At 35.0% G+C, this 22,340-nt stretch overlaps 1 protein-coding gene across 1 annotated transcript in view; it reads right to left on the bottom strand.

Moving 5' to 3' along the window:
* LOC113044552 (caskin-1) overlaps window positions 1-22,340 on the bottom strand; it is a 40,309-nt gene that overhangs the window by 16,950 nt on the left and 1,019 nt on the right. Inside the window, exons 2-6 of the mRNA XM_026204634.1 lie at window positions 5,918-5,969; window positions 4,015-4,112; window positions 3,744-3,889; window positions 3,558-3,653; window positions 1,198-1,319 (exon numbers count right to left, since the gene is read on the bottom strand). Of these exons, the coding sequence (XP_026060419.1) occupies window positions 1,198-1,319; window positions 3,558-3,653; window positions 3,744-3,889; window positions 4,015-4,112; window positions 5,918-5,969 (514 nt within the window). The remainder of the gene's footprint in view (window positions 1-1,197; window positions 1,320-3,557; window positions 3,654-3,743; window positions 3,890-4,014; window positions 4,113-5,917; window positions 5,970-22,340) is intronic.

Here is a 22,340-nt window from a genome sequence, read left to right as displayed (position 1 = left end):
TAAACATTTTTTAATGTTTAAAATAAAAACTTAATAAGTAATTATCAAGTTGCAGTCTAAAATATGTCTTTCCACCCATCCAACCAAACACACATTCACATCGATCCATAAACAACCTAATATGTGCGTGGAGTGATGAAATCACTAATTAACGTTGTGCGTCACTGAGCAGTGATGGCACTGTCCATCAAAGGGAAAAACGAGGACACGAGCTTTGAATGTGTGTGTGCGGATCTAATGAATGAAGCCTCCGGGGACTGATCAGACAATCCACAGTGCCTTTCATTTCTCTCATCATCCCCGATCCCTTTGCTCCTGACCTGTCTTAGCACATCAGTCATGCAGTTTTGTGTCAGTGAGCTAAATGCTGTGTCAGGATTTTGCAGCGTCAATGTCTGTCCCATTGTAAAGAATTGAAATGAAAGCAATAATAAAACTATAATTCCTCATAAAAAAAAAAAAAATTTTGATGAGATTTTACATCCATTATTGTTCCAGTAATAAGTTTAAGATATTTTAGGGTTTTTAAAAGCTGTCTCTTAAGCCTACAAACAGTAATAATAATGACATAGTATTAATTATTTTTTTGTGGAAATCATTTTGGAGAAAAAAAATTTTATTTTCAGAAATCTTTGATGAAGAGAAAGTGATGAAAGTTTGAAACAGAACAAATGAATGATTCTTTAATGATCTGAATGAGTCTTACTGAATTAGACACTGACCCCAGGCTTTTTTAATTGTAGTGTATATACTACATACAATTATGTTCATATACAGAAGTCCTTTGGGTCCAAATTGTGAATCATTTCACAAAATCTTTCAAGATTGTAAAAATGATTTTTAATCAAATAATTGTAATTAAAACCAATATAAAGGCAATACAACAAATTCTGCTATAATAAATACATACTAAAATACAATATAAATAATATTTATTTTCACATTAAAAAGACTTTCGGGAGGGAATGTGTTTAATTATCATGACCTAAAGGTAATGCCACAAACTAAATTAGAATTTAACCAGAATTATGAGCATATATTTCCTGTTTTTTCTCCTTTGGGTTTTGGTGTAAAATATGAGTCAGAAATAGGTTGTATGCACATAACCTTATTGGTAAGATGTAACATTAATGATGACTTAGTGGTGCATATGTGTAGCAATAAAGTGCAAAAGGGCAAAATGCAGTGAGAACCTACTTGATGATCTCGATATGTCCATTCTTTGCCGCCAAATGGAGAGGACTGATGCCGTTAGGATCAGAGGGCTTCGGTTCTAACATAGCAGCACACATGTTACTGTTCAGGAGCAGCTGCACCAGCTGTAAAACACACAGAAAATATACATACATACTGAACAAACACAGCTTACACAGGTGTGCCATTCCTGTTTGATCTGCTATATATTCATTCTTTCATTCTTTAGATATTTAAAGAGAGAGTTCACCCAAAATGTTTAATTCTGTCATCATTTACTCACCCCCATGTCATTTCAAAAAAAAAAAATTTTTCTGCTGAACATAAAATAATATATTTTGGTAGTCAAATAGTTGCTGGTCTCCACTGTCTTCCATATTATGGGGGAAAAAAATGATATGGAAGTTAATGGGGACCAGAAAGCAATCTGGTATCCAATATTCTTCAAAATATATTATTTTGTGTTCAGCAGATAAAAAATTCAGACAGCAATGGAACGAACTGATGATGAGTACATTATGACAGATTCAAATTTTGGGTGAATCGTGCCTTTGATCAGGAATGATACAGATTAATAATACACACTAGCAATGTAAAATGTGCCATATTTAGCCAAGATAGCTCATTTTCATCTGTAGTCCCTGTTTAGGTTGATGTTTAAAGATAAAAACTGTATATACAGTAAATACACAATTGTTATACCAAAATCCTTATGAATGTCTCAGAACAAAAAGTAGACTGAAGGGATGTATATAAATATTTATATGTCCAAAAAAATGTTCTATTTAATAACCACCTAGATAGCCACAGTAAATCAGATGGTTTTCACTTAAATATATGTGCAGGAAAAGGTTTTGATTAAACGCTGGCACTGCTGCCCACAAAATCAATCCATTATGTGGAAAATAATGAATTTGTTGAACAGAATTTTACCTATAAAAGTGCACCATATATTCTACTATATATAAAAGCTTTTTATTTTATGCTGTTCAAAATGTTTTGTCAGTTACTGGTGTTGTAAATGTTTTTATGGAATAGCATGCAATAAAAGTCCTACTACCTGACAGATATCACCATGACAAATCACACCTGTCTCTCTGACAGCTTTAAGCTCTGTCAACAGCAAAAAGGGATTCGATCGCTATTGTTTAGCCAATCAGAAGACTTTGAGTCACTTTTACCTGTCAGTCACTTTGAGTGTTCGGATAAGCTGACATTCGGTTTGCTGACATGTTTTTGGAGATATAATTCAATATCTGAGTCTGGCTGGAAGTTATCAAAACAGAACATCATATACGGCAACTTTCACACAAAAAATATCTACATTTTTTAAGAACAAGAAATGATTTAATTTTAATATGACAAATAAAACAGTATGTCAATAAAACAAACATGAAAAGTTAGCAATAGTTCCCTCAATGACTCACCCTCCATACCCAGAAATGTATTTCTTATAGAACACAAAACAAGGCTTTCATGCTTCAGACGGATGCAGAAACACCATTAAAGTATCATACACTCATAAATTCATATATAGGGCAAGATCCTTAAAGCTGATAGATTTAAGTGAGGAATAGACTGAATTTTAAACCATTTTCGATGGATGCAGACAACTTCCCTAGCTCTCCTTATTGTGTTCACATGAAAAGCAGTGATTCATTCACAAATGAATCATTCTTTTAAGTAGAATCGAATCCCATTCCCAAATGGGAATTCAGTGATTCAGTTACAATAGTTAACTGGTGAAGATCATCAGTGAATTACACAAAGTAAAGGTTCCAGAAGGGAGTTTTTGCTGTAATGCCAAAAGCATTTTTCTCAGTGTGAAAAAAATATATTTAATAAAATGAAGAACGTTTTTTTGCAGTGGAAAGATTCCATGGATGGAATAAAAAGCTCTTCGTGAAACCATAGATGCCAATAAAGAACCCTTATTTAGAGTCAGTTATTAAATCTAGCTCTGTCTTTTCACATAAAGCTATCATATGACTTCAGATGATTTTGGTATAGTGCACACATTTTTGGCTCTATTAATATTGTGAAATAGCATCCAGTACCATTTTAAAAATTCCCCTGTCATGTTCCATGGAAGAGAGAAAGATTTGAGGCTGAGCAAATGGTGACAGAATAATACTATTTGGAGGGATCATCCCTTAAAAAAAAACTGCTATGACAATCTCTTGTGCTCATATGGAAGCAATGAAAACCGGGCTGTGAGTGAATAAGGGGTTTCCTGCATTTGGCTGAGAACGTGAGAAGAGGTGTAGTTCCCACAATCCCACAGGGGAGCACCGTTTCTCATCTATCTATCACAAACCCCCGCATACACGCAGACAGACTCGCACAAACACAGCGTAACTGACCGTGACTCGTCCAAATTCACAGGCCAAGTCTAGAGGGGTTTTCCCAGCGTGGTCTCTGAGGCAGGGGTTCGACTGATGTTGGATCAGCATCTCGCTCTGCAAACACAAACAGTGCAGTACGGTGAGTATGTGTGTGTGTACATCATGAGTCTAATTGTGTGTGTGTGTGTGTGTGTGTGTACTCACTCCTTCATAATGGCCATGCTGTGATGAGAGGTGTAAAGGGATCTGTCCCTCATCTGATTGGCTGTTGACTGATGACCCCGCCTTGAGCAGCATTTTCATGGGCTCACACTTGCCCTGCCAAGCAGCGTAATGTAAGGGCCGCATCCCTTCAGAAAAAGGGTTTTGATAATTGATTAATCTGTGCTTTACATATACTTACATATGAGACAGTTATAACTAACTGGACTCAATAAATACATCTGTATGTGTGTGTGGTGCTGTGTGTTTGTACCGTTCTGGTCTTTGATGTCTACGACAGCTTGTGACTCAAGCAACAGTGAAATCACCTCCACGTTTCCATTAAGAGCAGCATGATGCAGGGCAGATAACCTATAAAACAAAAGCACACAAACACATAATGCATTAACCATTTCTACTGACATTTAGAATCTGTATAAGTTTCTGGAGGGAAACCTGTGGAATAGATTTAAATATGGAAAGTCTCATTGTGAAAGTAACTGGTTTACTGTCCAGAACATAATGCCACATTTCATTGTGGTAATAATCATTGTTATTGGGTACAATTTTTAGAAATTAAATGAATCCACTGTACAGTAAGTCAAATATGTATTGAAGCCCATTCTTGCCAATTATAACACAGAATGTCATGAGATAAAAAAAAATTAAAAAACATGACTATTATGATCTGTCAAAATTATGAAAAGAACTCTTATTTATAGTATCTTAGAATTGCAAATGCTTAAGTCGTAATTTTAACTAAGATATAATTATGCCAAATTACAACAAATATTTATACAAATGTCTTAAATTGTCTAAATCTTTTAGACTTTAGAAATACTGAATAAAAGTGGGACCTACATTATAGGTATCTAAAATAAGTTAAATCCTTTTTTAATAAAATATATTGATATGCTGTTGCATCAAAGCACTCTACAAGCGTGATATTTTGATGAAATAATAATCATTGCACATTTAATTTTTTTAATTTTTTTTTTATTCAGTTATACATTTTTATTTCATAATGTAAGCAGAGATACAATTGCTCAAAACCCTAAAGCCATGATAAAATCTGGTATGGTAGCTGTCAGCTAGCATCTGTCATTCATGTTAACATCTAACCAGCAACCAAGATATTAGATAGATATTACTATGGATTCAAGACAACAGACATTCAGGCAGCAGAAGACAAAAATCTTTTGATTTTGACATCTCAAACCATCACAGCATTTTTTTTAGTGCGAGACGAGTGGTGGCCTGAAATTTTGTGTATTGCAACTGCCCTCAGTCACCATATAACATTCTAACATGTAGCTGAACCATAAAGACCAAAAATATAAAGATTTTCTGTTGAACAACATGTATTCAACATGTATTTAAAATCCAAATAAATAAGGAAAACAACATGATGTGCAGAACTTGAATGTAGCAACTGGGACTGAATGGCATGCACTATTATTCTGCAAAACATCTTTAGGTGTATCTGTGCGGGTCTAGTAATCACTAGGCCTTTCTTATCATATGGTCTAAATCCTCTTTAAAACAGCCTATATCTCCTCATAATACCCTAATCCTAATATCTAATTTCCAGCCCAAGTGCTTTCAGCCTCCAGTGTAACTTTTTAGAGAATCCCTAATCGGACTTCACTGCACTCAACACTTCACTCCGATCCCTCACTGCCTAACTGAGCAGGAGGCTATGACCTACTTCCATGAGTAAGAGATATTTCTCTGCCAGAGCTCCAAGCCACGTGTGTACACACACACACTCACACTCTCTCTTACTCCAATACACCGTAGCATTCTAGTAAAAACACACCAGTATTCTGCACTGTAGGAATCTTTTAAAAATTCATACAGTACAAAAGTTCATTCAACATCATAGCCGACTGTCAAGCAGATAATTTAACCATGAAATGAAAACAGACGGTATGGTACTGACGTCAGCACTCTTAGTTTTCAACTCCTTTCCTCCAACCACCGAACAGTCATTTGGTTAAATACAATTCACAATCCAATTGTTAAATAATATAAAGCCCTGATCTGTGTCACCTGGAAATATGTCACATTAAGTTGCAAATGCAGTTTCCTGTTGACCTTAATACAGGCAATAGCCACGGAATAGTCCACATCAGCTGATCTCTAATTGAAAGCGCATGAGTACAAATGAACCTCACCCGTCTGTGTCCTGGAAATTCACATTCACTTTCTTAGCAGCACCCAGGAGCTCTGAAAGGGAAAACAGAAAACAGTTTTGATCAGTTTTAATCATTATAATTGTAAGGAAAAATGTTGAATTAATTTGGCCAAACTGAGACATTTGAATATACAAATTATGTCAAACGTTGATCATTAATATAATTTAGTATTTCTAGAAATGCACCAAATGTCAGAAATACTGGAAATGCTGAAAATATAATATGTTAATAAGTATTTAATGTTGAAAATGTACAAAATTTAAAAATAAACACACACATGCAGTTGACTTTTCAAATGTGATTTTTTGCTTTGAAGCAGAACCCTAATTAGCAGGTATAAAATACTTTCCCACCATGTTCACATCGAGGTCTAAGGTCAAAGTGAGATGTGGATCAGTCACAGAGGGGATTTCTCTCAGTTGAAGCCAGCAGGTAGCATTTCCATTCATTAAACTCAAGCAAAACTGTTTAATCACAGCTGGTTGTGAGCCGCGCAACCACAAATTACAAACACACTGACAATCCTAATCAAAATCAAAGCTATGCATTACATTCTGGGTGATATTTCTATCAAATGTCTATGGCTTGATATATTAATCTCCACATGTGTGTGTCTGTATGTGTGTGTGTGTGTGTGTGTTAAATGAAAGCAGTCCAGATGGCAGCCTTCTCAGAGTGTGAGACAAGCGATGGGGGAGTAGAGACAGACAGAAAGTGAGAGAAATTTACAATGCAGGAAAATATCACAAAACAGTGAAATAAACAACCTGTAAGTGTGTGTGTGCTGCTTATTTGACCTTAAAACAGTCTTATTCTACTAAACATGCTTATGAAGTTATTCATTACGCATAAATGATATTATTATTCATACTTGCTGATCACAGCCTAATCAATTATGCTTATGACTTGGTGAGGATGATGAATTAGTTAATTAATTTCCCTATTCAACATTATCTCTTGAAAACGGTAAATTAATAGATACGTAATTAGAGCACATTTAATATACAATGACTAATTAAGCATCTCATTTTGTGCAAACACACTCCCAAGACATTCTATCTAAGTCACCTTCAGAAACACTACGGAATGAAATGATAAAAACGCAAATGAGCATTTCCATGACAACTCAATGTCACTATGATGCTAATTAGAGAATGTGACAGAAATGGCAACGCCTCACCTGGAGTTGCTATGCAATGTCTCTCTAGGATCATGATAAATGATGAAGTTATGGGTAGAAACATACATTTTGTATACATTCACAAACTGGCACCCATACAGTCGCACAGCATGAGGTGTTTTGGAACTCGTTCATAATCCTTCCATGTGATGAATTATTCATACCATTATCACTGCAACCTCATTGGTCCCTGTTGCTATGGAAACCTTGACCTTAACCACGAGTCATGACAATAACAATCGGTGTTGCCCAGTCCCTGCTCATGAGCACACAACATCGCCTGTGTTTCAAACATTCTTTAATACTCATCTTCCCCTTGGATCCTCTTTCAATCGTGCATTTGGTTAATTCACAGCTTTATGCATCAAAAGACCCAGCTGGGGTGTCCCAGAGTGTCTAAGACTTGGAATTCTTCAGATTATCTAATCCATCATCTGCCATGGCAAAATTCAGAAATCCAGTTTTTGATCATAAACATAACAAGACTTCTCCCTAAGCAATGCTCAAAATGTACAGAAATCCCTGGCAAATGAACAAATCCCTCGCTGAGACGACTCCATGTTCCCAAGTCATTTTGAAGATTAGTTCAAATTGAATGAATCATTCATGAATGAAACATCACTATTCCCTGTCCCCTTTTCCAGAATAGAAAACAGCTTGTTCCTCCGATAATTTGCCAAAAAAAAAAAAACACCTGTTTGATTTTGATTATTATGTCTATTACTCTGAAATCATTTATTTTAAACCCATATTAGTTTAAACTTATGATATACAGTTATCTGACCACACACATCCAAAGCATGTACACAGAAAGTAGCTGTCATATGGCATGTGAGTACTAATAAGTATCTTTCATGTCTTACAGCGCTTAAATTCTCAAATACACATACGTTTATGTTAAAAACCCACACAAGTTACAAAAGGACAGTCTGTTATGTCCGTGAAGGTAAACAGCTGGGAAAGAATTTTCATGTTTATATTAGATCTGCGTATTTAGTAACAGTATAATACTGCTGTCTATGCTGATAATATAACCCAAACAAAAGAAAACTTTTCTTACATGAATGCTGCTCTTAAATGCACTAGAGTGAAGATAAACATGGCAGATTGTGTGCGACTCACTTAGGGCGGGGTCTCTGATAATACGGCAGTTGTAGGCGGGGCTTGTGCAAAGTGACATCACTTTGCACAGATTTTGCAAACAGTTTGTTCTGAGACAATGCTTATGATTTATGGGGATTAAAAATTATTTATAGGGTGCGTGTGTTCACACTGCCAACACACATATGTTCAAACAACAGGTAAAAGGAAATGTGCCCTTTAAAATCATTTACTTTCCCATGTTGTTCCAAAATGAGAGGAACACAAACCAGGAAGTTTAGCAGAACGTCTGAGCTGCTCTCTTCCTTAAAATGAAAGCGGATGAGGACCAGATAGATGTTGTCAAGCACTATAAAATTAGTTTGTATGACTAAGTATATTCTAAGTATAATGGTATGTGTGTGAAACAGACTGAAATTTCACAAGTTATTTAACTAAAATCCTGTCGACATCCATGGTCACCATTCACTGCCAGTGTACGAAAAAAGAGTGGCCTGGATATACTGGTACACTTTTGTGTTCTACAGAAGAAGAGATTAGAAAGGCATGAGGGTAGGTAAATGTCAATTTATATGGCCTTGCATGATGCCCATCCCTGGATGTGATGCTTCTGGGCACATGCCCAAATGCCCATATGCTTAATCCAGTTAGGATTGCACAGAAGTAAGATACCAACTTTCCCATACAGAAATTAGAGTTCAAGTTTTTATTTAGGCCTTACAGCAACACTGAGCTGTCATGAACCAGTTAAGTTCATTAGCTATGCAGTGCACTGATAAATCAGAAAGTCACAGATGGGAAATATAAAAAAAGTGCTCCAACAATTCCTTATATTCGTACAGTCTCTCCAGCAACACTAAGACCCTTGAAGCTGCTTACAGCTGAAATGAACTTGTTTCATAATTGATAACAGAGTAATTGAACTGAACTGAACCATCACTGAACTGACTGGAGCTGAATAATGACACTATTCAAGAACTGCTTTATAGCTGTGTTGTGGATATATGATGTGGATTCACCCTTAAAAACAGAACAGCACTCTCATTCTCTATCATTTATTAATGCTATTTTTTATGCTTAAATAATTAAATTAAACAGTAATGAGAATCTAATGCAAAAAGGGTCTTACAAATGTTTCCTCATGCAAAATATATATTTTAAGTCCTTTACCCCTTCCCATTTTACCAGATCCTCTTTCTTTGACAAAAATCACCTGTAGGATGGAGATTTCATAATTTCATCCAACAAAATAGTGGACAAAATTTTGATGCCCTCATTGCCCTCTATTAATGGTGAAGAAGCAGTATTTTTTTTTCTTAAAGGATTAACCATATGGCTAATTGGGCACATGCCCAAAAGACACCATGCATGGTCTCACAACTTCCACAGGACAGTCATTATTTTTGAATTTACAACTGCTGCTGCTAGTTACATAAAAAAATGGCATGATTAACTTTCAAAATGCACTGTTTTGTGTAGCGTATTCTTGACTTTCTACGAAATCTTGCGCTGCATGACAGCACTGAAGTTAATTGCCAAGGGTCTCGCCTCTTGTTAACATTCAGGGGCTATTGTGCTTTAATGTATTCTACTGGTCTCTAGGACTTAAGAAAAGAGGATAATCGGTGAACTGAAGCAGTTTTAAAGTCCCTACATTGTCCTTCATTCTGTTAGTAATTAAGTAATCAATTCATTTACAGCCCATGACACAGATGCCTAGACAAAAAGTGACTGACATCAGCTCCACAATCGCAGATAGATTCTAAATCAGATACACAGCCCTACAGGCACTAACTACTGGAGATCCAAATGACAGTAACGAATCAGTATATTGATACTCCACTGTAATTCATCTGGTGTGGCTTACAATAGGAACATTATGGATAACTGCTCGTCAGCCAGGATTTACTTAGGACAGAGCTCAAGAGATAATTCTTTGGAAGTCCCCATTCCAGCCAAAAAAAAGAACAAAGGGAATTCCGACTTTCTTGCAATATAGAGTAAAAAACTCTATTTGGTTCTTTTCTCGCAAATCTGAATATAGAACATTGTTTGTTTGTTTATTTGTTTCCCACAGGGAATTAAAAAGGTAGTTTCAACTTTTTATCTCACAATTCCAACCTTTTTTCTTGCAATTGTATTTATACAGTATGTCACAATTCTGACTTTTCTTCTCTTATTTGCCAGAAAAAAGTCAAAATTGTGAAATATATACTCAGAATTGCAAGGAAAATCTGGACTGTGAGATATAAACTCAAAATTGTAAAAAAAAAAAAATTGTTAGACATAAAAATAAAACTGAGAATACTAATGATACTAATGTACATAATTCCTAATGTGACAGATACCAGTGTTTTTTTACTAGGTTATAGGATTTAACTAATATAACTGTTTTTTTGAAAGCTATATAATGCTTGTTGGGGTATATATATATATATATATATATATATATATATATATATATATATATATTATATATATATATATATATATATATATATATATATATATATATATATATATATATATATATATATATATCCTTGTTTCATGTTTGAAAGCATAAGAATGGAGAAAAGCACCACTGAATACTCAAGGACCTCAGAATGTTCAACATTCCGGTCAGATGCAACATTAATCTGTCAGCTCTATGATATAGATGCTGGACCTCGGGATGGGGTGAACACAGAACATGACTTACTGAGCTTCAAATCCCCCACGGGGACGGGCTGAGACTTATCCAGCCTTATCACTGGTTATGAAGATACTGAAGGATACAACACTAGAGATACAAGAGAGATGACAAGAGCTGCAAACCTTTAATGCAACTGATACTGAGGTTAATATTCCCAAATCAGGAATTAGATTAATGCTTCTCAATGTACTCCCCCAAGAGGAAACAGAAAAGGAGTATCTTTTATAGCAGTGGATAAGGTTCACTCTGGAAAAGTGATATGTTACACAGGTGCACACCTGCACATTTCATAACAAAATCAAAAGAAAGGGAGGGGAAATTATATTTTGACTAAGGAAAATAAAACCAGTAAGATTTTTACGTTGTGCCACCATTTTCATGACAATAAAACCTCAATAGTCATTACTATAATACAAAATAAACAAACAAACAAACAAAATTCCGTCCCCATTAATGAAATGCTACCAAAATGCCATTGTTTCAGTTGTTTTTATACACAAGCACAAGTTTACGAAAAATAAAAAGGCATTTTTCCCCATTTTAGACTGAAATGTCACGTGAGATTGACCCTTGTAATCAATGCATGGCACTAATGTAATGCTAAAAAATATATGTTATTTCAGTTGTATTCAATTCAATTCAATTAAATGAAAAATGGTTTACAAATACTTTCCTAATACAAAGTATAGTGTTAAGTGTCAATTGAGATTTATACATTATCTGAAAGCTGAATAAATAAGCATTCTATTGATGTATGGTTTAATAGGATCGGACAAGAAAATCTGGAGGGTGCAAAAAAAATCTAAATAGGAAATTTACAAAAATCTTCATGGAACATTAATTTAATTAATTTAATTTAATTTAATTTAATCTGAAAAATGTTTACTTTATGTAAAATAGAATGTATTTTCTTTCCTCATTTTAGACTGAAATTTTGGAGTAAATTATTTGAGGAATTAAATATTTAATTCAGAAAGCACACACATAATAATGGAATTCCACCATGCCTGTTTTTTTTAAGGAAGTAATTTAATCTTTCAGCACTGAAATATAATCTGGGACAAGCACAGTAATCTGACCAACACACACATGCACACGCACACGCACACACATCATCTCCCTCCCCCCATTCTCATGCTTCAACCCGCAGCTATAATTATAGATATTTAATGATTATCATTTTAAAATGACCTGGAAGCATGAGTGCTATAAGTGGACAGAACTGTGAAAACCGTGCTGAACATATACTGCCACACTTAACACTACACTCCTTTTGAATTCTGTGAGTTATATTTGGTTCTTTGTGTCACAGCAAATGTACCACGGTCTTTTCAATACCAACAAAAAGGACTAGTGTGCACTGCATATTTACACACACTTTCACAATACACACACACAAACCCTCAGCATCCCTCAGCATCATCTTACTGTGTGCAGTTTAAAACAGCCATGGCCTGAAGCTTGAGCAGGCTGACTGTGAAAAGAAAATGAGAGAGAGAGAGAGAGAAACATGGAGAGAACAACAATTTTCTTCCACTAGTTTGGCTTCACGTGCCATACACGTGACTGTCAGTTTCACACTAGACTAAAAATATATATGAGGGAACCCACAGAACAGAAAAATCACAAAGGTTTTTTTTTTTATATTTCCAATGTTTCTCCTAGACAGCAATGAGATTAAATGGAGACTTGTGTGAAAACATTTATTCTGAAAAAAGAGGGGAAAAAAAAAACTATAATCTACAAGCCTTATGTCTCATGTCTCATCATAAAAGCCAAAAAGTTGCAAAAAAGCTCACATTCTATGAAAAAAAAAAAAAAAAAAAAATGCAAATGTGAGATAAAAAAAACAGCTTTACTGAGTAACAGCAAATATTTTAGCCACAACAAGACTTCTTCAGCACCTAATTGATTCTTCTTAGATAAAGTTATATCTCATATATATATATATATATATATATATATATATATATATATATATATATATATTTTTTTTTTTTTTTTTTTTTTTTTTTTTTCAATTACTAATTATGTATTGTGACAGGACATTTTGTTAATTGCTTTGTTTCTATTTCTGTGGTGTTGTGCTGAATGGCCCCGCCCACCATAAAATCTCACTGGTCCAAAAATTTCTTTTCAGATGTTAAATTATTTGAATTACTTTTTTAAATATTGTATTTAACAGTGAAGTTCTTTGTGGAAAAACAACATTACCCATGATCCTGCAAAGAACTGTGTCGAACAAATGGCGGCAAAATTAAGCTTTGCGAATCTCTATGCTCTCAAACTAATTATACATTTGTGTATATGTGATGAACATAAAATGTATGGTTTCTATACATATAATCAACATCTCTAAATCAGCAGTTTTATATTTCTCCACCGTTTTTTTTAAATATCATTCACAATACCTCGTAGCTCTTTCCATCATAAAAGACGTTAAGTAATCTTGACATCTTGTACAATTTTCAAATACTTTTTTGCTTCAAATTAATATTTGTAATGTTGTGAGTCACCTGATTGGGGTTTGTTTCGTTTCACGGTTTATAACTCTTTAACAAAGACTCTTTGTGAAAAAATTAACTTGAAACATACTTCCAGAAACATGCTGATGGGAAAGAGAGCTGGCAATGTTGCACTCTTTTAAACATTAAATATATGCTGATTGGCTGTGATTGTCACATATTACTTGTATTTCACAGTGATGTTGTGTACCGCAATAAAGGCACAATCATTTAATATAACTAACATTCAGTGAAACAAGAAAATGCAGCCTCAGATCTGGAGTTTTAGCAGGAACAGTGCTGTCGTGTTCCTCTGGTCATTTCTCGTCACCTCAGGGATTAATTTTGTCCCTCCATCAAATACACACACCAACACAAAGCCTTAAGAGGATAAAAACATGGATGTGCAATATGTCAATGCCCAGACACATGACTCTAGTTGTTCAGCTCAGCTGTGAGAACAACATGAAACATGCATGCAAAAACAATCAGAAAATTATTCCCTCAAGCATTAGACCTCACATAGTATTTGACAAGCAATATCACAATATTTTCAATATAAAAATATTTTGAAATATGAAATGAAATACACTACAGGTCAAAAACTTGGTATAATTATAATTATGTTTTATGTCTTATTGCTCATCAAAGCTTTATTTATTTTATTGTGAAATAATATCACAATTTTATTTTTGGGGTGAACTATTCCTGTAAATGTGTACTTAAATACACGTTTGGAACAACATGAGGATGAGTAAATGATTATATTGTGTCAACTGTTCCTTTAAGAAAATAACAGAAGCATATTTTCAGATATTGTTCTTTTCCCAAGCCCAGAATAAACCCACGACAGCTTTGTAAAACGACACAAGCGGAACCAGCACAAGTCAACTCGCTGAAGGCCTGCCTTCTTCTGTTTTCATCTCCAAGACAAGACCTGTCAAGCTCAGCTCAATGCAGCAAAACATGTGATGTCCAGACTTCAGATGACCTACCACGACCCCTGGAATATCTTACTAAACATTAACATCAACAGCTACAGGTGCTAGACTATACACATACTAGTCAGACACTGTTTCTGCTGCCTGCTGTGCAAGGAAATGCATGCGTTGTTTTCCTGTACTTCTATTTCTCTTAGCATGTGGAAGGAAAAAAGTTTTCATTTGCACTTGTGAGTAAATAAACAAAAAATATATTTTAAAAGGGGTGGGGATTAGATCAATATTATGGCCTAATTTAATAAGTGTCAACATGTCATCCAGTTGCATAAAACACACAAGCATTTATCAAGAGTTACCATTTTTATATACCAAGTAGTAATAACTTTGATATTTAACATACTGAATTAATTAATTAATTAATTAATACCTACAGTCACCATGTTTGTATAACCAGTAGTATTTGAAATAACTTTATATAAATAATATATAATATATAATATAATTAATATATAAATGAACATTTAATTAATACAGCTACCATATTGCAGTCTTTGAAATTAATATATATATATATATATATATATATATATTCAATTTAATAAGTATATTAATTAATTAATACAGGTAGCATTTTTGTATAGCCAGTATATATTTAAAATAACTGTGAGATGTACCCAGTACTATATGAAGTAAAGTTGGTATTTACTTTCAATCCATCGTGATTGTGTCCAACCAATCAATTATATAATTTATTTTGCAAATAATGTCTACTACATATCAGCAGTGTCACTAGAATGTCACAGTGAAGTTAAGGAGTCAAGTCAATAGAACATATATATATATATATATAGAGAGAGAGAGAGAGAGAGAGAGAGAGAGAGAGAGAGAGAGAGAGAGAGATGTTTTAGAACAAAAACACTGATACGCAGAACAATGACAAAGCACAAGGACTCACAAAGGTTAAGCACCCTCCTCAAGGAGACAAGGGCTCTGGTCAAAGGAAATGGCCTGTGCAGGAATCTGTGTCACCCTGTTAAGAGCGCAGGTTCATCCTGCAGCACCGCACACACTTGGCCTTGTACATACAGATGAATCTTCAGCGTTCACATTTTCAGCTCCACATTTGGCCTCAAGTCCAATGAAACCTCCTTGTCTGGGAAAATTACAGCCCAACCAATCAGTGTCAGCTGTAACTGGGGACGGATCAGCTCAAGTTTACAATGCGAAGATCTGACAATGACAACGACAAAACCACTGCTGAGGAAGCCATCGTAAAACCCACTTTAGCACTGGGTTTTACAGATCTGACAGTTATGAATGCATGTAATGAGCGGGATTAAAACATTAATAATAACTCTTGCTTGATGCAAGCAATTCAACTGCTGCTAAACAATCTTGATCCATCTTCTGATTTTAACTACTTTCCAAGGTCAGACAGCGTTCAAGAATCCAAGAAAATGTAAAAGTTCTTAAAAAATGTTTGAATAGACAAGGTTAACTCATAACCTGTGGCCTTACAACTATTTACACTTAATAACCACACTAATAAAAAACACATGCCAATAGATAATTTCAGTGCATTTTTTTTAAATGTTAACTAGTAAATAAAAAAAATTGCTAGTAAATTTAATTTTGAAAAATATTTTTCCAATTTACAATTACAGTATTTTATTAATATTTTTAATTAGCTTATATTTCTATAAAACATGTAAAAAAAGAAAATTAGCTTAAGTTTCATTCATTTTTATGAGCTTTTTTTATATGTCTAATTATTTTTATAATAATGATTATTATTTAAGATTTAGCACTTAATTTCTGTTCATTGCCAAGGTAACATTTTAATGTGTCATGTAATATTTATTTAACCTTTATGTCAGTTAACAAAAGCATTTTTAATAGTTTTAGCTTTAGTTTTAGTTAGCCGTTTTAGTTTTAGATCTTAAAGTTTTGAGTTTTTTAAACTTCAGAATACAAACAACTATTTAAACTATTTAAAAATTCTGAATTCTGAATTCTGACGGTTACACATCTGTAGTAGTCACAATGTGTCAGAGGGTTGAATGCAAACAATTTAAATGTACTATTCTCCATTGAGTTGAATTACTGTAGTGTACATTTACATTTACAAAAAAAAAGTCCTGTCAATAAAGTTCTGCATGATGCGTGTATTCTCCTTTGGGGTGAACTAAATGGTATTTCCTTCTCTGTCTTTCCCTCCCTCTTCCTTTTTCTGTGAGTGCATTGATGTTCATGGCTGGTTGAGCTGATGTGTTCTGGCATTTTCTTTTCGCTGGTTTGGGAATGTCCTGCTTACACCATACAGGATGGCTAGAAAACACACACACACAAACAGTGCAGAAATGAGGCCCTAAGAGGAGGCACAGTTGCAGAAAAACAGATACACATGATGTTAATAGATGTAACTGTAGTCCAAAAACATCACTCAAGTTTGAGTTTCTATAAATCTTTAACACAATGCCTGCTCCTGTTTCACATAATCATACAGTGTCAATTCATCCCACAACAGTAGGGATTTATCTGATACAGAGGAAACATTTCCAATTGTCAAGCTTAGGTTTTATTTTGTTTATGCATGGTGAGTCAGTGCTGGAATTTGTTATTTGTAATATTTTGCTGAGTGCTCAATGAGGTTGTTATCAGTAGCAGAAAGCATCAGCATTTTTTTCTGCATCTCGCTATCTATTGTACTAAAATCACAACACAAAATGCAAACAAATGTGCCACCACTCCTGATATAGAACCACTGATGTACAAATGTGATTTTGGTTCATTAAAACAGAAAGATTACAACAAAAACTTAAACAAAGTATGTCAACTTTTTCCAGTTTAGGAATCTCCTTCTAATACAATACACTACAAAATGTCGCTTTTCGAAAAAAAGACTACATAACTGCATTTAGTTGAAATAAATAATGAATAAATACAATTTCTTTCACAATATACTCCACTGATCCAATGCAGTATTTTTTTACGGACCCTCAAAGGTCTGTGGACCCTCAGTTGAAAACCATGGCATTAGACTTGACAGTCAATTCACAATCCAACAACATCCACTGTCCCCATCATTTAAAGTGACACTCATGCATATAACCAGTCAGAAAAGTCTAATACTCTGCTATCCTCAAATAAGTTTTCTCTAGTAATATTTTATGATGCAACAATCAATTCTTCATTTAATGGCTATATTAAAATACTATATAGATGAAAACATATAGAGACAAGCAAATATTCTAGATATAAATGAGTATTTAAAACTATTACAAATGCTGTTAGCTGGTAAACTATCAAACATCTGGTCCACTTGGATTTTCTTTTTATCTCTTAATACCTTTGGGAAACATGTGAAAATTAAATCAGTGACAGAAATATACTAAAAATAGGTCAAATGTGCCACCTCGTGTGAACCTGTTCCAGTTGTGGATTTTTGAGAATCATTTTCACTGTGAACAAACAATTTTGAAATGCTTTGATTTTTCCCTTTTCCATCTGTTCTGTTGCTTGAATGAATCTGTGGGTGGCTTGCCATTCATAAAAGACTTGGAATAGCATGAGAAGGAATGAACTGTTTCAAAATCTCCAAATGTTCTGTGACGTGGTAAGCGTAATTCAAATTTTACCATGCTCAAACTGACTTGAAAGCCACTTACTGCCCTATAATCTATTCTAATGACAGTAGCAGGTGCTTTAGGTGCCCTGATGTCAACAATCAGTGGTTAACTGCCCATGTAAGAGCAACATTTAACTGCTCTAGAACAAGAGAAATTAGTTTCTTGAAATAGCAGAGTCAAATCAGGCTCAAATCAACTCTTACAGGCACTAATTTAATCTTTTGGGAGGTCTACGGACATCTGCTCTACTAAATCAATCAAAAACTGGTGAGGAACACGTTTAAAAAGAGAATTAGGGCATAAAAAGGTATGTGGTAGTAGCATGAAAATATTGTATCTACATAGAGAAAAAAAATGTTAAACAAACTTTATATTGGATCGATTTATTCATTCTTAAAAGCAGAAAATAACTAAAAATAAATTGTTGGAAGATAGGTTCAGAATGAAAATAATTTCTCAATGTAAACAAGGTTTGCACTGATTAGAAAAAGCAATAAACCTCTGTAATGGTGACTTCAAATAAAACACCATACAGTACATTAGCACTCAACCCCAAGAGGGACACTACACCATGTGCACAACTACGTCACAACTGCCTTATTCATTACCAACAGCTGTTTACAATCTTTATAAAGTTGCATTCCATTTGTACTCGGATTATCTGAAATTCCAACCCCCAAGTCAAAGGAAAAGTGATCCCAACAACCATGACTTTTAGAATTTATGTGTCTCAGCACAGTGCAACCAGTACTATCCCACCTCTATCTTTTGACATATACTTCGGCATTATCTGTGCAAGAATTTATCGACTGGTATTAACTTTTGATTCCTCCATCTTGGTTTTTCCACTTGTTTACTGGCACACAGTCAATATTGATATGACATAATTCCCAGCTTAGGCATCTGAGCTAAAAGGAATTAATTTCTTCCCCCGCCTACTTATTAAATATTCATAATTGCAAGAGCCAATAACCACACTTTTTCTGTTTGACTTACAAGTTTGCAATTTACATTGTTTAAAAGATAGAATAATATAGAGATATTACATATTATAAACTAGATTTAGCAAAACCAATCAAGACTTTTTTTTCTGTTATAGTTTCAGGGAAGGTGCAAGGAGCTGCCATCAAACAAAGGTCAAGGAAGAGAAAGTTCAAGGATGTCATGTAATAAACCTTCAGAGAACATACAATTTCGATTATGAGTCTCTTGAGAGGTGATCTGAGACAGGAACATCAACAGCTCTGGTATACCCTAACTGACCTTCTACAGCAGCGCAGTACATATTGGACATTGATGTAAAGGTGTTAGCAAGGGTTTAGCAACAATCACAGAACGTGTGTATGCAGTCTGACGTATTGACACACCAGCTGATCCTCGCTTTTACCATGCCATGAGAGTAAAATAGCAAATTCTCTCTTAAAAGATCATCCATAAGGCTCTTATATCTACTCCACAATGTATTGTGTCCAGCACTCTCTATAGTTTTCACAAATTACAGGTATACATACAAATTTCAGTCCTCTCTTTTTCTAAATATGATGCATTTTCTTAATATGGTGCCTAAAACTGTACCTGAAAAAAAAAGTGGTTTCATCAACACAAGAGAAAGAAGGGCATCTTCAGTATAGCTATTATTGTAAAATTGTCTCACACACACACACACACACATACACACACAGAATGGCCTGCTTTCATTTCAGGCCGCCCCTCCTACCATAGCAGGAGATGCATCTCTCACCACCTGGGATGTTACCCGGCACTGGAAGTGGTAATTGCATTTCAATTATAGACATGTGTGCGCATATGTTTGGGGGTGTGTGCCTGATCTTGTGCAACAGTCGCTGTATGTGCAGGACATTATTTATTGTATAAATGAGAGGAAAATCTAATCCAGCGGAGCATCATTTTTGACCTACCAAAACAGTCACATTCTATCTGCATCCTTTTTCTGGGTTGAGACATCCATGACAGCTCTGCTCGCCGTGTAAAATATTCACTTGTACTCTAAAGGCCTGTTCCTACCAAGAATGATAACTATTACAAAATTACAACTATATTAGTGCCACACCAACACACAATAATGTTCTCTTTATTGTATAGTTTTGTGCTGTGGTGGTGCTATTTTTTTCCATTTTCAACTATTTTTAAAAACTATATCTTCATCATTATCGCTATATTAATTGGTGTGAACAGGCCTTACAAGATGGTGATTCGTTTGTTTCTGCATCAAAATGTAGAGATCGAAGTTCTGCATCATATTTGGAGAAATTTAGCTTTACATCACTCAGCCATGGATCCTCTCCAGTAAATGGGTGCTGTTAAAAAATGCCTTAAAGTGCTAATTTTGATGGCACCCATTTACTGCAGAGGATTGATTGGTGAGCAAGTGATGTAATGCTACATTTCTCCAAGTCTGTTCCAATGAAAGAGCAAACTCATCTATATATTGGACAGCCTGAATTATTAAAATTTTTGCTGATTGTGCATAGATAAGATCCCTCAAGTTGCAAAGACTAAAGTCTCAAAATCAAAAAAAAAATTCTTTATCAAAGTTAAAACTGCCACACCCCCTTAAAACAGCTCATTCAAACACGCCCCCACATGTCTATGTCACTATGTGGAAATATGTGCGTAATGTCACCCAAAGAAAGAAGGCATGGTTTAAGTAACCACAGTTAGTGTTGAAGCAGTCATTTCAGGAAGATGCTGTGTGTATCTAGGATGAAATCAAAAGCACTTTATTTGGCCTTCAGAAAATAGATGCATTTAGGAATCTTTAAGATTACTTACAACAGAACAGAAATGCATTTTATGGACGACTGCTTCGTTACTCCAGGAGATTAGGTATTTCTGACTTTGCTATGACAATCTGGCGCTTCTGTATCAGCTACTGTAAGTATGTTTTGTTATTAGTTTAAGTATTTGCTATTGACTGTTCAAATGCAAAGTTTTGCACATTGTGTGTGTGTGTGTGTGTGTGTGTGTGTATGCCCGTGTTTGTGAAAGAGAGAGAGAGAGAGAGAGAGAGAGAGATGGACACATCACAGTGGAGTCAGCTGTTTTAACCATGGCTTGTGCACTGCAAACACATACGAGCTTGCATTTCGGGCTTGAACTGATGATAAAACTAAGGACATTATCAACTTGTCATTTATTTTGAAAGATGAAGCTCATGATTATGAAAAGGGAAGTTACATTTCCAACGAGTGCTTGCGGTGTTCGGCCAAACATAATGCACTGGGTCAGTTGGCCAATCAGAGAAGACTGCGCTTTTCAGAAGGAGGGACTTTGTTGAAAATTACAGGTTTGAGAGAGGCGGGGCATAGAGCACCTACAATAATGTATAGTATTTGAACAATAATGTTTTTTTTTTAGCATTAAAGCAATATACTGTGTTGCACCAAATACATCAAATAATGATCTTTAATAAAAGGATCATATGACCCCTTTAAGGGAGGTGTTAAAGGTTGCATTTCACTTTCTTTCCTTCTGAGCAATTTTTCATTTTTAATCTCTCATGGTCATGCCATACTCATAATTACCTCCAACACTAATGTGTCCTGGCAACTTCTGACAGTATGAACGCCCCTTTCCATGTCATGTCATGAACAGATGCCCAAGTGAGTGAGTGGCCTCTCACTCACTCACTCACTCACTCTCTCTCTCTCTCTCTCTCTCTCATGTACTCACACACTTTATCACTCTGACATCTGGCGCTTTTCACTAATATAATCCCTCTTCCTTTCCCAAGCCTCGTGCTTCCCAACAAGGACAACAAGATGGTCTTTATCTATCTATCTATCTATCTATCTATCTATCTATCTATCTATCTATCTATCTATCTATCTATCTATCTATCTATCTAATTTTAAGTACAGCTAGTTAAATCAAATAGGCACAACATCTAATACTTAATAAAAGACAGCCTACATATGACATAAAGTAAAAACAATAAAACGGTAGGCCTATCTATAAACAGCATGAATTTCTACATTATGAACAGGTAGACGTCGCATCTAATGGAGCATAAATGCAAAATGACAATATCCATCTGCACATGTTTCCTTCAGTACTCCATCTCTTTAATCTTTAGCGATCTTGAGCCACCTGCCATTTCCGAACGCGCGCTCATCTGGACATCAAAGCGGATTTGGCGCGGCCCGACACTTTCATGCCGTTACACACAGCGAGCATCAAGTATTGACAACCCCTCTACACTTAGCGACGCGACACAAGCGGAACGAACGCTCGCGTTATAATGAACGAATATGTCTATATCTGCGCTGATATTAATTAAAAAAGAACCGACTCACCCTGGAATCACTCGGACGAAACTGGCATGATTCACT

The sequence above is a fragment of the Carassius auratus genome, chromosome 26, assembly GCF_003368295.1.
Source record: "Carassius auratus strain Wakin chromosome 26, ASM336829v1, whole genome shotgun sequence".
Classification (NCBI taxonomy): Eukaryota; Metazoa; Chordata; class Actinopteri; order Cypriniformes; family Cyprinidae; genus Carassius; species Carassius auratus.
Note: the sequence above shows the minus strand (reverse complement) of the source record. Positions and strands in the feature narration are given on the sequence as shown.